The 16,309-nt window shown below is 39.3% G+C and overlaps 1 protein-coding gene across 3 annotated transcripts in view; it reads left to right on the top strand.

Annotated features, from left to right (window-relative positions):
• The first annotated feature begins 709 nt into the window (after positions 1-709).
• The window catches only part of EIF4E (eukaryotic translation initiation factor 4E), a 40,132-nt gene continuing 24,532 nt past the window's right edge, over positions 710-16,309 (top strand). The window contains exons 1-2 of one of the 3 annotated variants that reach the window (XM_077762343.1): positions 710-734; positions 1,703-1,749. In XM_077762343.1, the coding sequence (XP_077618469.1) occupies positions 1,732-1,749 (18 nt within the window). In that variant the 5' untranslated portion in view covers positions 710-734; positions 1,703-1,731. Of the gene's footprint in view, positions 735-847; positions 1,750-2,320; positions 2,403-16,309 lie in introns of those variants that run through there. The other 2 variants (XM_077762342.1, XM_077762341.1) reach the window with 2 other exon arrangements.

Genomic DNA, 16,309 nt, shown 5'->3' with positions numbered 1-16,309 from the left:
TTTACTATTTTTTTTTAGAATTCCATCTACTTTTAAACCTACTAGAGCCAAGCATACTGGAAAAAAGCTTTCATTAATCAGCTCTGACATCCAGGGAAACCAAAACATAGGAACAGGCAATGGTTTTGAGTTCTTGTACAGTCTCAATTATGTGTTAGTCAACTCAAGCAACCATTATGTACTCAACAATAGGTATGACACAGGGCTGGACATCAGCAACACTATAAGCAGGCAGGCACAGGCAGCCTACTTCTACTGACTTTTCTAGTGTTAACATTCTTAAGAAATATGGAAAATAGTAATATGTCTTCCTCACTAGAACTTTATCGTAGTGCTCTACTAGATTTATCTTTTTATTTTATTAACAAGCCTGTGCAGAATAACACTGTCTTAAGAAATAACAACATAGCGTCTTAGAGGAAAAAGAAATGTAGGATGCCAGTGTGGGGATAACCTTCTAATTGCCAATGATTGTTGTGAATATAACGATATTTTTCCGAACATTAAAGCCTCTGTCGTAGGTAGCTTCAGTAAGAAAGAAAAAAGTTGACTTGAAACTTTAAGATATCATTGGCGTACATGACAATGTGACGAAGTAAACAAAAGAAAAATTTTAAACATTGTTTTAAAAAACATCAGGGGAGAAGCACGAGGTTGCTTATTATTAAGCACTTACAGAGTCGGATGCGTTTTCAAAGCTGGTTACAATCATTACCACAGCACACCCTTGTGAGGTAAGTGTATTATCATCTGTGGTTCATAAATGAAAAAGCTGAGGCACTGAATCACTTGCCTAAGGAGAATGAGTCAACGTCAAGAGTCATAGTTGACCGACCTAACTTCTGACGGTCAGTCCAGGGCTTAGTCAGCGGGGGCCGGAGTGGCTTCCCTGGCTGGCGCCTGGACTTAGGCTGTTTCCGTTCACGCTGAAGTGGAACCGAGAACACAGAACTTTCAAATAATTTTTCCTTGTACTCAAGATTGAGCCCTGAGGTCTTATCTCAGGACTTGGGACAGGAAAAGCTGTCGGGTGCCCTCCCCCTCCCCCAACCTGTGGCAAGTGGGTACTGTGGGCGGTTCTGCCACCCCCTTTCGCAGTGATGGCAATGAGTGACCACCAGCGTTAGCGGAGCCGGGGGACGGGGGAGGGTGGATTGCTTTAAACAAGGACTCGCCATCGCCGCCTCTTTCTGCAAAGCGAAAGAAAATGGTGGGAAGTCAAACAAAATTTAAATAAACAGACGACTCGTCCTAGGACCTCGACTAAACAAATGAAGCCTCGCTGTGCGTGCTGAGCCTGCAGTTCCCAACTTTCCGGGGAAGATGGGACGACAGGGCAACAAAGGGCACGGCAGGCATGTCTGGCAGTAGGCGCTATAGCAGCTATCCAGGCGGAAGAGCACAGGACTGAACACCAACCTCCAGCACGCTAGGGTCCGCCGCCGAGAACCGTGCACCCTGCCCACCAACCACGTGACAAGCCCCCCCCCTTTTTCTTTAAAATTCTTTACCCTTAAAAAAAAAAAAAGAGAGGGAGCCAGAGAGTGAGCGAGAGACTCCACTTCCCAGAAGCCTCTTGTTACCCACGCAGCCGCAGTCTTGCGCAGGCGCCGCCAGGGCCAAACGGACACGTCCGTCACGTGAACAGTAGCCGGCCAATCCGGTTTGAATCTCATTTTTTTCCTCTCACCCCTCCCTTCAGGAGCGGTTGTGCGATCAGATCGATCTAAGATGGCGACTGTGGAACCGGTGAGTATTGCCTTTGGCCCCCACCCCCACCGGTCCCCGCGCTCCGTCCCCCTTCGGACTGGGGGACCCCGCGGGACTGCGTTCCCGGCGCGCACGCTACCTCTTGCTGCCCCCTCCCCCTCTTCTTGGGTCTGACCTCTCCGCGGGCAACTGGGGACGCCCCGGCGGCTGGCCGCGGCGGCGTGTAGCGCACACGTTCCGGTGGGGGCCCAAGAGCCGGGGGAGAGGGGTGGGGGAGGGGCGGCACGGCGCCTCCTGTGAAGCCGCGAGGTGGTCTCTAAGGGTGGAGGGGGATCGGGGCCCTGGGCTAGGTGTGTGAGGTTTGTGTCTTGGCGATAGAAGGGTGCAGGACTGGCCCCGAGCGGGCGCTGGGAGCTGCAGGGAGGGTGGGCGGCGAGCCGGCCTGGAATGAGATGGAGGAGGGAGCCCCGGGGTAGAATCACTCTCCCTCTTTCCCTCCCGAGCTCCAGCCTGGGGGTTCGGGTGCGTCCGAGACGCACGCGGGTTTCCTGTAGACCGGTGGGCCAGGGAGCCGGNGCCGCCGCACGCGCGGAGAAGCTTCGACCTCGTCGTGGGGAGCCGAGAGGGGCAAGCGCATGTTACTCCAACGCGCTCAAGAGTTGCCGGGGTTGGCGGCAGGGGAGGCGAGAAAGGTTTGGGGCGGGGAGGGAAACCTCGTGTAGCGCGGTAAAGCTCCCAGAGTAGGAAGAAGGGTGTTGGTGGTGAGAAACGGGGATCACATTGTCCTCTCCCCTCCATGCTTGATACTGGGCTGTCATGGAGGAGGGAAGGGGAGGAGCGAGGCCTACTGATCGCTGCTGCTGGTCTAGTTGCCGGCGGGACCTGCTGCATTTCACACGCGCCTGTCTCCATTCATTCATCCTTTTCGCGCAGTGCGCACGTCTCCGAGAATGCGGTTGGCTCTTGATCCGTCTGCTCTTCCGAGACTTTATCGCCTGAAAGATTTCTAAGGCACAGTTTATTGGAAATAGACACTTAACTCTAAACATTGGTTTTTCATACTTTTTTTTTTCTTTACTCGTCCCTACCGGCTTTCTTTTCAGTTTAGGCACCATCTTAAACTTAGTTGAAGCAAGCCGATCCCAGTAATTTGGTAGTTACCGCCCAAAAGAGGATATCTTTGTCATAGTTTGGGTTTGCCGGCACTGGGTCACTGAAACTTAAAAGACTTGGGCTGCTGTTTTAGGAATGTCACATTTCACATCTAAGTGAAATTGTTTTAGAGGCTTAATACGGAGTATTTTAAGTAGAAGACCTTTGACACCCTGGAACCAGTTCTACACCTTGTTGCCAGGGTTATTATTATTATTACTTTTTTTTTTTTGTATCTTTCATGGAAGTTTGTGACTTTTGATGACTTAACCAGTTTGCTTTGACTATTTAGAGACTTTTATAGCTAGCTCAAAATTAGCCATGGAAAGGCTTATAGAATACAAAAAGACTTATTTTTCATTACATTGGTGTAAACTATCTGTAGCTTGTTGCCAGAATTTAAGGCAATTCTTCTGTTTGCTAATTTGTTTTTTATTGGTACCAGTTTTCATTTATGTTTCTGAAAATTAGGTTGGCTGCAAAACTGTCTCTTAATTTCCTGATACAGTTAACTCACTTTGGACCATTCATGTTACAGATAAAGATATAGGATGAATATGAAAATATTCCCTTTTAACAAGTTTCCATGTTCACTTTTTAAAACTGGATCTGCTTTCCTACCCACTGTAACCGGCATTAAAAAGCATTACAGCTGATAACAGGAACAAGGTTAACATCTCTAAGCTGTAAAATAATGTATTCTGTGAAGTTTACCAGTAATATTTCGGTCTTTTGGATTTTGCAGAGCTACGTAGTTTTGTTTCAAGAGCACAGAACAGAACTACAAAGTGTTGAAGGACTATTTTGAGTCAGTAAATATTTATAGCCTCTGTTATGCTTAGGAGGTTATACCAAATGTTCTTTAGAATACAGAGTTATGTAAAATGTGATTTTATACCTTGTTCAGTGTAAACTCTTAAGGAACCTAATTCCCAGTGATGCAGTCAATGATAATGGTATACTATTCATTCTGGTGCTGACCCAGGGAAATTTGGATACTGCATTTAAATTTGGGGAGTAGGGAACCTAAAAACCTGAAGTGTGTAAAAAAGTGGAGAAAGACAGTAGTAGTTTGAGGATGTTTGTAAAGTAGACTGAAGTATTCATTTTTAGTAAGAATGGCGAAGTTTTAGTACTTATTTTTTATTAAAAAAATTTTTTTAATGTTTATTTTTAAGAAAGCACGAATGGAGGAGGGGCAGAAAGAGGGAGGCACATAATCTGAAGCAGGCTCCAGGCTCTCAGCCGTCAGCACAGAGCCCGATGTGGAGCTTGAACCCACAAATCGTGAAATCATGACCTTAGTTGAAGTCAGTCGCTTGACCAACTGAGCTACCTAGGCACCCCAAATTTTTAGTACTTCTAATGCACCCTTTTCACAGGTTTGTCTTTTAGAATTCTTTGACAATTTTAAATGGTGGAATTTTTTTTAAAAGCAGCCTATTAGTATTGATTAAAATTGAGGTATTCCTGCTGAAGCTTCCAGAAACCGTTTTTGTTCATTGCTGCTTTAGCCAGTGAGTTCCTTATTGCTTTTCAGTTGGGCATAATCATAAGCACTTAAAGAATCATGGGCTTTTCCTGCTTGTCCCACCTTTCATAGGCTTTGGGGAATTTTTATCTATGGAAATTAACATAAAATAGTCATTTTCAGTTTGATATTTGATTTTAATCAGGTGTGTCTAAGACATCTGTTACATTAAGATGTGGCTTACAAATATCAAATTTGTTGAGAAGCTTGATGGGGCAAATTAATGGAAGCATTTTACCTCTTTACAGGTAATATGGCAAAATTTTGAACATTGGGATCAACATTCCAAAGCATTCGTACTATCTTCTGGCACTGGAATTGTGGCTAGGTCAAAATTAGACTCAATATTAGTCATGAAGATGGCAAGCAGTTTCCCCAGGCCATCTTGCTTACAGTGGGTTATGTTTCTTTGTAGCTTTATTTTCATTCTTAATTTTGGGCTATTTTTTGACTTGTAGTTCTTTTTAAGATAAGAGGTTTTTTGTTTTGTTTTTGTTTTAGTTAAAAGGGCATATAATTTTACATGTTTTTTACATTTCATCTCTTGGATTTTTAGAACCACATTAATTTTATAAGTGGAATTAACTTGGACAGCTAATCCAGTACTTCCATTTTTATCCTTCAGAAACATGTTTTGTACTACAAAGAGTTTGTTTAAAGTAAATAAGGCTCACACATGTATTGACTAATATGTTGGATATAATTTAGTGTTTTTGGTTAATCAGAGACTTGATTGGGACAAGCAGACCTTGCAAATTAATATACTTTTTAAAAATATTTATTTTTGAGAGAGTGTGTGATCATGTGTGAGGGAGGGACAGAGAAGAGACAGAAGCAGGTCCTGGACCCTCAGTGCAGAGCCTGATGTGGGGCTTGAGCTCATGAATTGTGAGATCATGACCTCTGAGCCAAAGTTGGTTGCTTAACTAACTGAGCCACCCAGGTGTCCCGTATACGTATTTTTGCCTAAGTGAAAAAACCTAGTACATGTATCAGAGGTCATTCATAAACCAAATAAATTTGGTTCTGGTGTTTTATATTTCAAATTTCACTTTATTTTATAGTTTGAATGAATAACTGTGCATAATTATATGACTTAGAGAAATCCAGTTTAGAAGGCAGACATAGTTTATACACAGAAGTTGCAGAGAATACAATGTTAAACAAATTAGGTAAGCCTAATCCAATTTAGACAGCAGAGTCTAGGCAAAATTTAAAAAATATATTGTTTAAGGTTAAAAATGTAAAAGTACCTGGATGCAACAAGGACCTTGTGAGGTGGTTATGCTAGCAATGGCAATTTCTACTTTTCAGTCTCTGCGACTGCTGGAAATTTCCTAGTTTTTCTGTTACCTGTGAGTTTTTCCATCTTTGTAATAGAGACTTTCTGGAGAAATGAAAATAAGCATGGGTTATAGTCTGATTTTAATATGAGTGACCTTGACTGAAATTTCTAAGTCTAGTTGATAAAATGGGAATTAGAAGATATCTTACAGTGATTTTGATTTTCAAATACAGTATTCAGAGATGACAACTTGTCAGTTATGAAGAACTGGATAAAGTTAATACTCCATGAATGTGTTGCATGCAGGTGTATTCATGCATACATACATACTCACCTTTTCCTCTCTTTGCTAAGAAATTCACATAGCAATTATCAACCCTTGGCCATTAGCAAGAAATGGAAAGCTTATGATCTACAAACCTCAGATACTCTTCTCACTCCTATCCCTGTCATAAAAATCACTAGTGTTCCTTCAAAAGTTCCTATTTGTGTTTGGAGAAAAAAGAAAGGATCACTTTCAGGTATGTGGGAATGTGTTGGGAAAATACGGTTTTTTCCCAGTTGGAACTTTTGATACATTATTCCATAGAAACAATGAGAAGCTGTAATTTAGTTACATTGTTCAGTAAGTTTCTGACTTATTGAATGCTGACAGATGTAACCAGCATTGAATTTCCAGGGATATGGATTTAGAGTGCTGAGCAACTGACAATAAAAATGACCTATAAACGCAACCTATTTTTAAGAGTGATTTTTAATGTAGGCAGGTTTTTATTTCTTAATAATAGCTAACATATAGCACTAATGTGTGTCAGGCATCACACTATGTGCTTTGCATATATTCATTTAATCTTACAGCAGCCGTATGAGGTAGGTATTCTTAATTCAGATGAGGAAACCAAGGCACAGAGAGATTAGGTAACTTAGTGTGACTAACTTGCTGAAAATCACACAGCTAATAAATGGTGGGGTGGAGTTCAAACTAAAGCAGCCAGATTCCAGAGTATGTGTTCTTAACCGTGACACTGTCTTTCCATGCTGTGTTTTCCTTATGTGACCTGGGAAAATTAATTTGATGAACTTACTAGATACTATGCTGCAGATGTAAAAGAAAACGTGTGGACATTTTAGGCTCTGTTCTGGAGTGTTTGATAACTGATGACTGAAGTACAGAATCATAAGAAAATAGCACTGTGGTATCTGAATTCAAGGACTAAACAAGTAGTTATACATAAGGTTATATTTTAGTAACTGGTCTGGAATACCTTGGATAGATTTCTAAAGAAAGCAAATGGACATTTCCCTCCTCCCCCTTTTCATTTGATTACTGGACCTTGTCAATTCAAATGATTTGCCATTTAAAATGTTTTGGTAGTGAAAACAGTATTAGTACGTTTTTAACAATTTGTGAATATGGAATTTGCTCTTTACTTTTGTATACAATTTTGGTGAAAGGACTGGCCGAGAGATAAGCAGTGTTTTGAAAAACTTTGAATATATGTTGCTAATTTTAAAAGCTAAATTCTTTGAGGATGGAAATAAGACCATAAGATTTCTCTGAAACTCATGGCCTTGCAGTAATTGCTAAAGACTTTACTTTCATTAAACTTTTTTTTAACATTTATTCATTTTTGAGAGACAGACAGAGCATGAGTTGGGGGAGGGGCAAAGAGAGACTGAGAATCCGAAGCAAGCTTCAGGCTCTGAGCTGTCAGCGTAGAGCCCTGCGGTGGGGCTCAAACTCATGGACTATGAGATCATGACCCAAGCTGAAGTCCGATGCTTAACCGACTGAGCCACCCAGGCGCCCCTATTTTAATTTATTTTAAAGAGAGCTCAACCACAAGCAGGGGAGGTGTGGAGAGAAAGGAAGAGAGAGAGAATCTCAACCAGGCTCCATACTTGTTGTGGAGCCGATTGAGGGCTTTATCTCACAACCCTGAGATCAGGACCTGAGCCAAAATCTGGGAGTGGGAGTGGGATGGATGGGCACTGCATCGACCGAGCCACCCAGATGTCCCTACAATAATTATGGAGCTAAAAGATCTATTTGCATGTTCTATCTGTTTTAAACATGTTACTATAAAGTGCTGTACAGAAATTTAAGTATAATCTTTCTGTACTCTGCTTAATTTAGTGGCACTCAGTAAGATTTTTATATTTATGTGAATTAATGTTAGTGTTACTATGAAGAATTTTTACGGGGTTTTACATGGTCCTCCTAAGTAGCCACAAAGTCCGGTAACTTCCAAGTATTAACTAAGGAAAGAAAATTTAATATTTTATTTTTTATTTTTTGTTAAATGTTTTCTTTATCTCTGAGAGAGAGACAGCGTGAGCAGGGGAGGGTCAGAGAGAGAGGGAGATACAGAATCCGAAGGAGGCTCCAGGCTCTGAGCTAGCTGTCAGCACAGAGCCTGATGCAGGGCTCGAACCCACGAACCGTCAGATCATGACCTGAGCCAAAGTCGGACGCTTAACCGACTGAGTCATCCAGGTGCCCCTAAAAAAAGTTTTTTTTTTAATGTCTATTTTTGAGACAGAGAGAAAATATGTGAGTGGGGGAGGGGCAGAGAGAGAGGGAGAGAGAATTAGAAGCAGGCTCGAGGCTCTGAGCTGTCAGCACAGAGCCCAGCACAGGTCTCAAACTCACAAACCAGGTGATAATGACCTGAGCTGAAGTCAGATGCTTAACTGACTGAGCCACCCAGGTGCCCCAGAATAATGTTTTTATATACATTAAGGAAAAATTAAAAAAAATAAATGTATTAAGGAAAATATGTAGAATTATGGAGGAAACTGATTATATTGAATTACAGTAAGATTGAGTTAAAATGAAACATTAAGGATGATGCCTGGCACAGGCTTAGTCCTTTCTTTTTTATTGTGGAAAACCTATCTTCTGCCTATATTCTCTAGCCACCTACTTCCCCTTTCCAAAGCATCCACACTGTTGACCAGTTTTATTTTTTGAGGATTCTTTAAGGTAAGGGCTGTCCAAGAGAACTTTCTGTGACGGTGGAAATTCTATATTTGTCCTTTTCAGTATGTAGCCAGTAGCACCACATGCCTATTGAGTGCTTGAAATGTGACTAATTCAACCAAGGAAGTGAATTTTATTTTTTAAATGTTTATTTATTCCTGACTTTCTATAGAGATTTGTGGATATATATATATATATCCACAAATATATATATGTGTATATAATAAGATATATATATTTTAAAAAATAATGGTAGTCAATTATATATGCTATTTTGCTGTTTTGGATATATATATCCACAAATATATATATGTGTATATAATATATATATATTTTAAAAAATAATGGTAGTCAATTATATATGCTATTTTGGTACATTATGTTTTTCACTTTATCAGAGTGTTGCATATTAGCACGTAAAGCTTTCACTTTTTTTTTCTGATGGTGTGTACTGCATAGTTTGGTCTTAAGCATAGTTACTACTTTATTGATCAACATTTGAATTGTTTCCAACACTTTGCAACATTTCCAACAGTCCACAGTGAGTTTCCATACATGAGGTAGTATAGTTCTGGCAATAAATTGAAATTTTAAAAACTCTATTGGTTAGGGCACCTGGATGGCTCAATCAGTTGAGTGACCGACTTCTCAGGTCATGATCTCAACGGTTTGTGGGTTTAGTTTGTGTTGGGCTCTGTGCTGACAGCTCTCTCAAAAATAAATAAACATTAAAAAATTTTTTAAAAACCTCACTGCTACTGGATAAAACAGCTTGTGACTGTCATTGGGCTATAATTATTTTTTTTAGAGCTTCCCCCCCTTTCTACTTTGTGAACAGTTTATTTCTAGAAAACAAAAGATACACCTGTGTATATGTTTTAGAGTAATAAACTGAAGACCTATGTACTAACCACCTGAGACATCATCATGTCCTTATGATGGTTTCAGCTTCCTGCAATCTCTATGAAAGCCTCTCTTGCAGAAACCAGTGGGCCAGGCAAAGAACCCTTATTTAGGAGAGTGGTTTGTGAGATTCTCTGTATGTTTTAAAAGTAGATTAAAGCTGAACTCCTGGTGTGAAATTTGGGCACAAAGGAGAGAAAGAGAGCTTTGTTAACACATGGTTAAGGTGAGTTAAGTAAGTTTAGATAAAAGTCTGGGCCAGACACACCACAGCAATTAGTTTTGTTTGTTGTTTTTTTATGGGTAGAATAATAAGCATCTTTATCATCATAGTCATCAAATGAAGAATGTCATCTGAATCACATTGCTCCAATCTGGATGTTGCTCACTATATCTGGTGCACACCTGCCATTATGCATGATTCCTCTCATCTGACTTTTTTGGTGTGCCTCTCTATTTGCTATGTTCCTGGTTGTCTTATTTGGTATCTTGTTTCATTTTGGTAGATCACATCTCCAGTAATTTTTTTGAGAAAAGATACATGAGAGTTAAAGATTTTTGAGACCTTACATGTTAAGCAATATCATATCTGTAGTTCAACTGCGTGTATGTAGAATTCTTTTCTTAGAGTTTTAAAGTCATTCCAGGTCATCATCTGTTGTGGCTGTGGTCAGAAAGTACTCTGATGTCTACTTTTTTTTTTTTTCGTGTGTGTGTGTGGGGGGGGTGTGTGTGTGTGACCACTTCCCCAGTTCCTCTACTTCCCCCCAGAATTTTTTCTTGTCCCCATTTCACAGTGACATGCTTTATTAGTATGGGTGTTTTTATTCATTGTGCTAGGTATGCATTGTACTTTTTTAATGTGGCAATTCCTATCCATCACTTCACATTTATTTGTGATTCTCCTCTCCCCAGTTTCTCTTTGAAACACTTATTCAGATATTGGCGCATCTAGCCTGGTTCTCTGAGTTTTTTTTAGTTTAAATTCTGCTTTCATTTTCTCTCTCTCTATTTTCTGGGAAGTTTTATTTTCCAACCTGTATCATAATTTTAATGTCTAGGTGTTCTCTGTGGTCTTCTGAATGTTCACTTTTATAGCTTCCTGTAATTGTGATGCAACATTTTAACCTTTTGAAGGTATAATAGGTACATATTTTTATTAAAAAGAATTTTCTTTTAATGGTTTTTATTTATTTCTGAGAGAGAGAGACAGTGCGAACAGGGAAGGGTCAGAGAGAGAGTGAGACCCAGAATCTGAAGCAGGCCCCAGGCTCTGATCTAGCTGTCAGCACAGAGCCTGATGTGGGGCCTGAACCCACAAACCGTAAGATCATGACCTGAGCCAAAGTTGGATGCATAACCAACTGAGCCACCCAAGCGCCCCAATAGGTACATATTTTTAAAGGCATTTTCTTTTCTCTATCTGCTTCCTCCAAGTTGCTTAATTTTCTTTTTTTTTTGAACTCATGGCAGCAGTCCTAGTGCGGTAGAGGGAGAGAATTGAGGGATCTAGTTATATTTCAAATAGCTTTCACCAAATTCTCTTTAATTTACCTTATCTTCCTACTTCACTCCTAGTTCTAAAGGTGCTTCCAGCTTTGAGACTTTAAGGATTTAGCTGTATACACTTATCCACTTTGTGTTCCAGCTCTTTTCTTTTTTTTCCTTGCACTTCCCATAGTTGTGGACTTAGAAAAATATCTGTCATCATTTTAGTGGGATTTTGAGAGGGAACAAAATTCAAGTCCTATAGACAGATCACTGAATAGTGACAGATCACTGAAATAGACTGAGCAGTCCAGAATTAGACTCAAGTATATATTTTGTTGTAGTAAATTTGGAACATTTAGATCTGTGCTGGGGTTGAGGAGGGTGGTGGAATAAAAGTCATCTGTAATTACAACAACTTAGGTTTTCTTTGGTATTATTTTGGTTTACTTGTTTGAGGATTCTATTTTCTCACTACATCTCTTTGTACCTCTTTCTTTTCATCCTTTTTTAAAAAACTGTTTATTTACTTTTGAGAGAATGTATACATGGGAGGGGCAGAGTCTGGTGGCCAGAGGATTCCAAGTGGGCCCCGCACAGACAGCAGCAACCCCAGTGCGGGGATTGAACCCACAAACTGCAAGATCATGACCTGAGGTGAAGTTGGACACTCAACCGACTGAGCCACCCAGGAGCTTTTTTCTTTTCCATTTAAATAGAGTATTTTTTAGAGCAGTTTTTAGGTTTACCACATAATTGAGAAGAAGGTACAGAGAGTTCTGGTATATCTCCTGCTTCCATATGCATAACCTCCCCCACAGTCAACATCCCACACCAGAGTAGCACATTGGTTATACCAGATGAACCTGCATTGACACATCATTGTCCCCTCAAGTCTTTAGTTTACTTCAGCTTCACTCTTGGTGTTATACAATCGTTGGGTTTAGAAAAATACATAATGACATGCATTTATCATTATAGTATCACACAGAATTAGTTTCACTGACTAAAATCCTCTGTTCTCTGCTTATTCAACCCTCCCTCCTAATCCCTGGCTGGCAACTACTAACCTTTTTACTCCCTCCATAGTTTTTGTGCCTTTTCCATAATGTCCTATAGTTGGAATCGTATTTTTTCAAATTGGCTTCTTTCACATAGTAATATACATTTATGGTTCCTCCATGTCTTTTCACAGCTTAATAGCCATTTCTCTTTGTGCCATAGTTTATTTAGGACTTCTTAAATTAAAAAGTGTGTCCTCTCCACCAAAAAAGTAAAGTGCTTCTTATTTATACAGTTTTGTAGTCTACTTTTTCCTACATTTACATTAACATTTTAAAATAATTTCCTAAGCATCCCTTTTAGTGCCAATATCATGAACACCAGAATGTATCTGTTACCTTATGGTTGTATCTTTTGATTTATATTATCTTCCAGAAGAAATCAACTTATATTTCTTTAAAAAAATTAGAAAACCAGGGAAAGTCACAGTTTTCAAATGTCCCCAGGTTTACAGAGTACGTTACAGAGTACATTTACTGAGCTTACGTTAATGAACTATCAAGCTTTCAAATATAAAAAGAGCTAGATTCTTTAATTATACCTCTAAGAGATTTCTTCAAAGAAAGTATCAGGACATTAACAGTTTTATATTTTTTTTATGTTTAAATATTTGAAGCATGAAGGGACTAGTTTTCTTATTAAAATTAATAGTTTGGGGTACCTGGCTGGCTCAGTTGGTAGAACATGTGCATCTTGATCTCAAGATTTTGAGTTTGAGCCCCACATTGGTNCTTTTAAAAAACATGTAGAGGGGCGCCTGGGTGGCTCAGTCGGTTGAGCGTCCAACTTCGGCTCAGGTTCCTGGGTTCCAGCCCCGTGTCATTCTCTGTGCTGGAGCCTGTTTCAGATTCTGTATCTCCCTCTCTCTCTGACCCTCCCCTGCTCATGCTGTCTCTCTCTTTCTCAGAAATAAAACATTTAAAAAAATTTAAAAAAAAACAAACATGTAGAATTTAGAAAGAATTCAGTTGCTTAACTGAAAGAATTCAGTTGCTTAACTGTGCCATGGAAAGATTTATTTTAAGTTTATTTATTGTTGTTTTTTAAATGTTTATTTTTAAGGGGTGGGGGAATAGAGGTTCCAAGCAGGCTCTGTGCTGATAGCAGAGAGCCCGATGTGAGGCTCAAACTCCTGAACCATGAGATCATGACCTGAGCCAAAGTCAGATGCTTAGTCGACTGAGCCACCCAGGTTCCCCAAGGTTTATTTATTTATTTTGAGAGAGAGAGGAAATCCCAAGCAGGCTTCATGCTGTCAGTGCGGAGCCAAACGTGAAGCTTGAACCCAGGAATCATGAGATCATGACCTGAACCGAAACCGAGAATCGTGCGCTTAACCGATGAGCCACCAAGGTGCCCCAAGATTGAATTTTAAACTAACATTCTGTCAGTGTTATTACATCTTAGTTATAGTTTTAAAAACAATAGACTTAAAGAGAAGCAGCAGTTAAATTCTTTTTTTTTTTTTTTTTTTAATTTATTTCTAGGAGAGAGAGAGAGAGACAGTGTGAGCAGGGGAGGGTCAGAGAGAGAGGGAGTCACAGACTGAAACAGGCTCCAGGCTCTGAGCTGGCAGTCAGCACAGAGCCCGACACGGGGCTCGAACCCACGAACTGCGAGGTCATGACCTAAGCGAAAGTCGGACGCTTAACCGACTAAGCCACCCAGGTGCCCCAGTTAAATTCTTTAAAATGTCTTTCAGATTGTAATTTTAAAGCATTAAAGAATAGTTGAAATATAAATTATTTCTCTACTGGAACCAGTGTAATAATTTTGTGCAGTGAAAATGCTTGTCCTAACATAATTTTAATGTTATTTGAAGTACTTTTTAATTTTGTGTAATGTTTAACTTCTGTAAATTTCCTTAGTTATTTTAAAATATGAGTCTCTGGTAGCATTTGGTTAAATAGCACTGACATTTAAATTTTATCATTAGCCTGTTGTCATTCTGGATCACACATGTTTATTTCTTATGTCTCTGTTATCATGCTTTCCTTTTGGAATTTAAGATCTTGTCCTAAGCAACATAAGATGTGCAGAATCATTTGGGTGGCAGGTTATCTTAAATGAAACAGGGTACCTACAACTCTTTCTAGTGAAGAGTTAAAGATACATTCATCCGAGTTTTGAAATTGTATTCCAGAAGATCAGAAATTCAAATGTGGCCTGTAGGGATTTTTTAAAATAATATTAGTAAAATGTGGTTAAGTATAGCTAGTCATTAATTTTAGTGAGGTAATTAGGTTATTGTTACTTAAGTAGATGGAACACCTATTCAATTTTGCAGCACTTTTAGCTGCAACACAATTTGTACAAACTATTACAGCTCTTCCCCCTGTACCTCTGCTTCCAGTATTTTGTGTTGTGTAGGTGTCATTTTATCATCAGCCGAAAAGAATATTGGAATAATATCTTTTGAATTGGAATTGGTATATAGGGTCCCATCTCACAGTCCTTTACATGGAAAATTTTCTCTATTTGAGCAGTGCTTTAAACTTAAAAGGTTTGTATTTTGCTGAATCTGCATATGTTGTTTTTCTACTTGAACTTTTTATTTTAGAACACAGTCACTATTTTGATCCTTTATTACCACAAGGAAGAGGATCTGCAAAATCCACAGCCTCCATTTTTGTGATGAGTGATGCTAGATTAGCTGGTATCATTTTAACAACCAAAACAATCGATTTAATTACTTGTGATACTTTTCAGTGTTTACCCCAAGTTTATGTACTTTACAAAGCATATGAAGTATTCCTTGAGAGAGTGGTAAAACCACTTGTTCTTGTGTATTACTTAATTACTTATACTAATTTACTTATGGGAGGGTGCTGGGGGAAATATATTATTTGGAAGAGACCTGGGAACCAAATGTTTGGAGACTAGAAGAGTGAGAAAAGTATCTTGTTGCATTCTGTTTACATATTGTACTTGTAGGAAGTGATTTTCTCCTTCCAGTTATTTGTATTCATAAAGAGAAGATTTTATTTATACTTGCCTGTATTTCTGAAGTATTTGACCATATGGGCAGTATGCCATCTTGCATAGTAATATAAACTCACTGTAATTAATCATTGGCATTTACTTGCTTTTTTCATAGTGGGATTTTGTGTGTGTTGGGAGTGTGTGTTGCACCATTTTATGCCTTTTTTCCCCTAGTTTTATTGGCAGTGGCATGCGCTTGCAAGATAGTGAAGGTATTGAGCCTGCGGCTGTGGTACAAAGCATAGTACATACTGTAGGGGTATGCTGCCTGGAAAGGGTATTTTGGTAACCATATATAATTTATCCTCCAACTCTGGGCACTTTTGAGAGTGAATGAAGGTTCTAATACGCTGAAACAACAAACAGGTAAAAGCAGGACATACAGTATTCCTATCCATGAACTCTGAGAGTCCTGGATTCAATGTAGAATACATTTAGGCCATATTAACTTCCCAGCACTTAAATTTTAAGAGCAGAGAGAACAGTAGTTTCACAGTATTGTGAAGATTAAATATATAGACTGAGTTAATATAAATATTGAAATAATGTATATAAAAATATGTAGCACATTATTTGATAGTAACTGCTTTGTAAATGTTACCATCAAGTAAAAACTCAAGAGTTTGGATGAAGTGTGAGGATGGGTGTTAACCACTTTAATTTCTTTTTTTATGTTTTATTTATTTCTGAGAGAGACAGCATGAACAGGGGAGGGTCAGAGAGAGAGGGAGACACAGAATCTGAAACAGGCTCCAGGCTCTGAGCTAGCTCTCTGCACAGAGCCCCACGCGGGGCTTGAACCCACGAACCATGAGATCATGTCCTGAGCTGAAGTTGGACACTCAACCGGCTGAGCCACCCAGGTGCCCCTGGGTGTTACCAGTTTAAAAGTCGTAAAACACCATCCTTTTCTTATTTGCTTATTCTCATTATTTCATGTTTAATATATGTAGTGCCTTCAGTTTACTGAAATATTGAGTAATTTGTAGAGATAATTACAGTTATCTTTGCCATAGTAGCATTTACATTTCTCTTAAGGCCGCAACCGGTCTTTTCTAATTCAAAAAAAAAAAAAAAAAGAGTGAAGGAAGGAAGGGAGAATATAAGGAAGTGTGTTACCAATGATACCATTACCCATTATTTGGTGTTATGTTGAATTTGCCTGAAATTATGCAACTGTGAATAGCAGAAGTAGGATTCCAGTATGGGTAGC

This window comes from Crocuta crocuta, unplaced genomic scaffold (assembly GCF_008692635.1).
Source record: "Crocuta crocuta isolate KB4526 unplaced genomic scaffold, BGI_CrCroc_1.0 scaffold83, whole genome shotgun sequence".
In the NCBI taxonomy this organism is placed as follows: Eukaryota; Metazoa; Chordata; class Mammalia; order Carnivora; family Hyaenidae; genus Crocuta; species Crocuta crocuta.
This window is presented reverse-complemented; position numbering and strand designations above follow the sequence as displayed.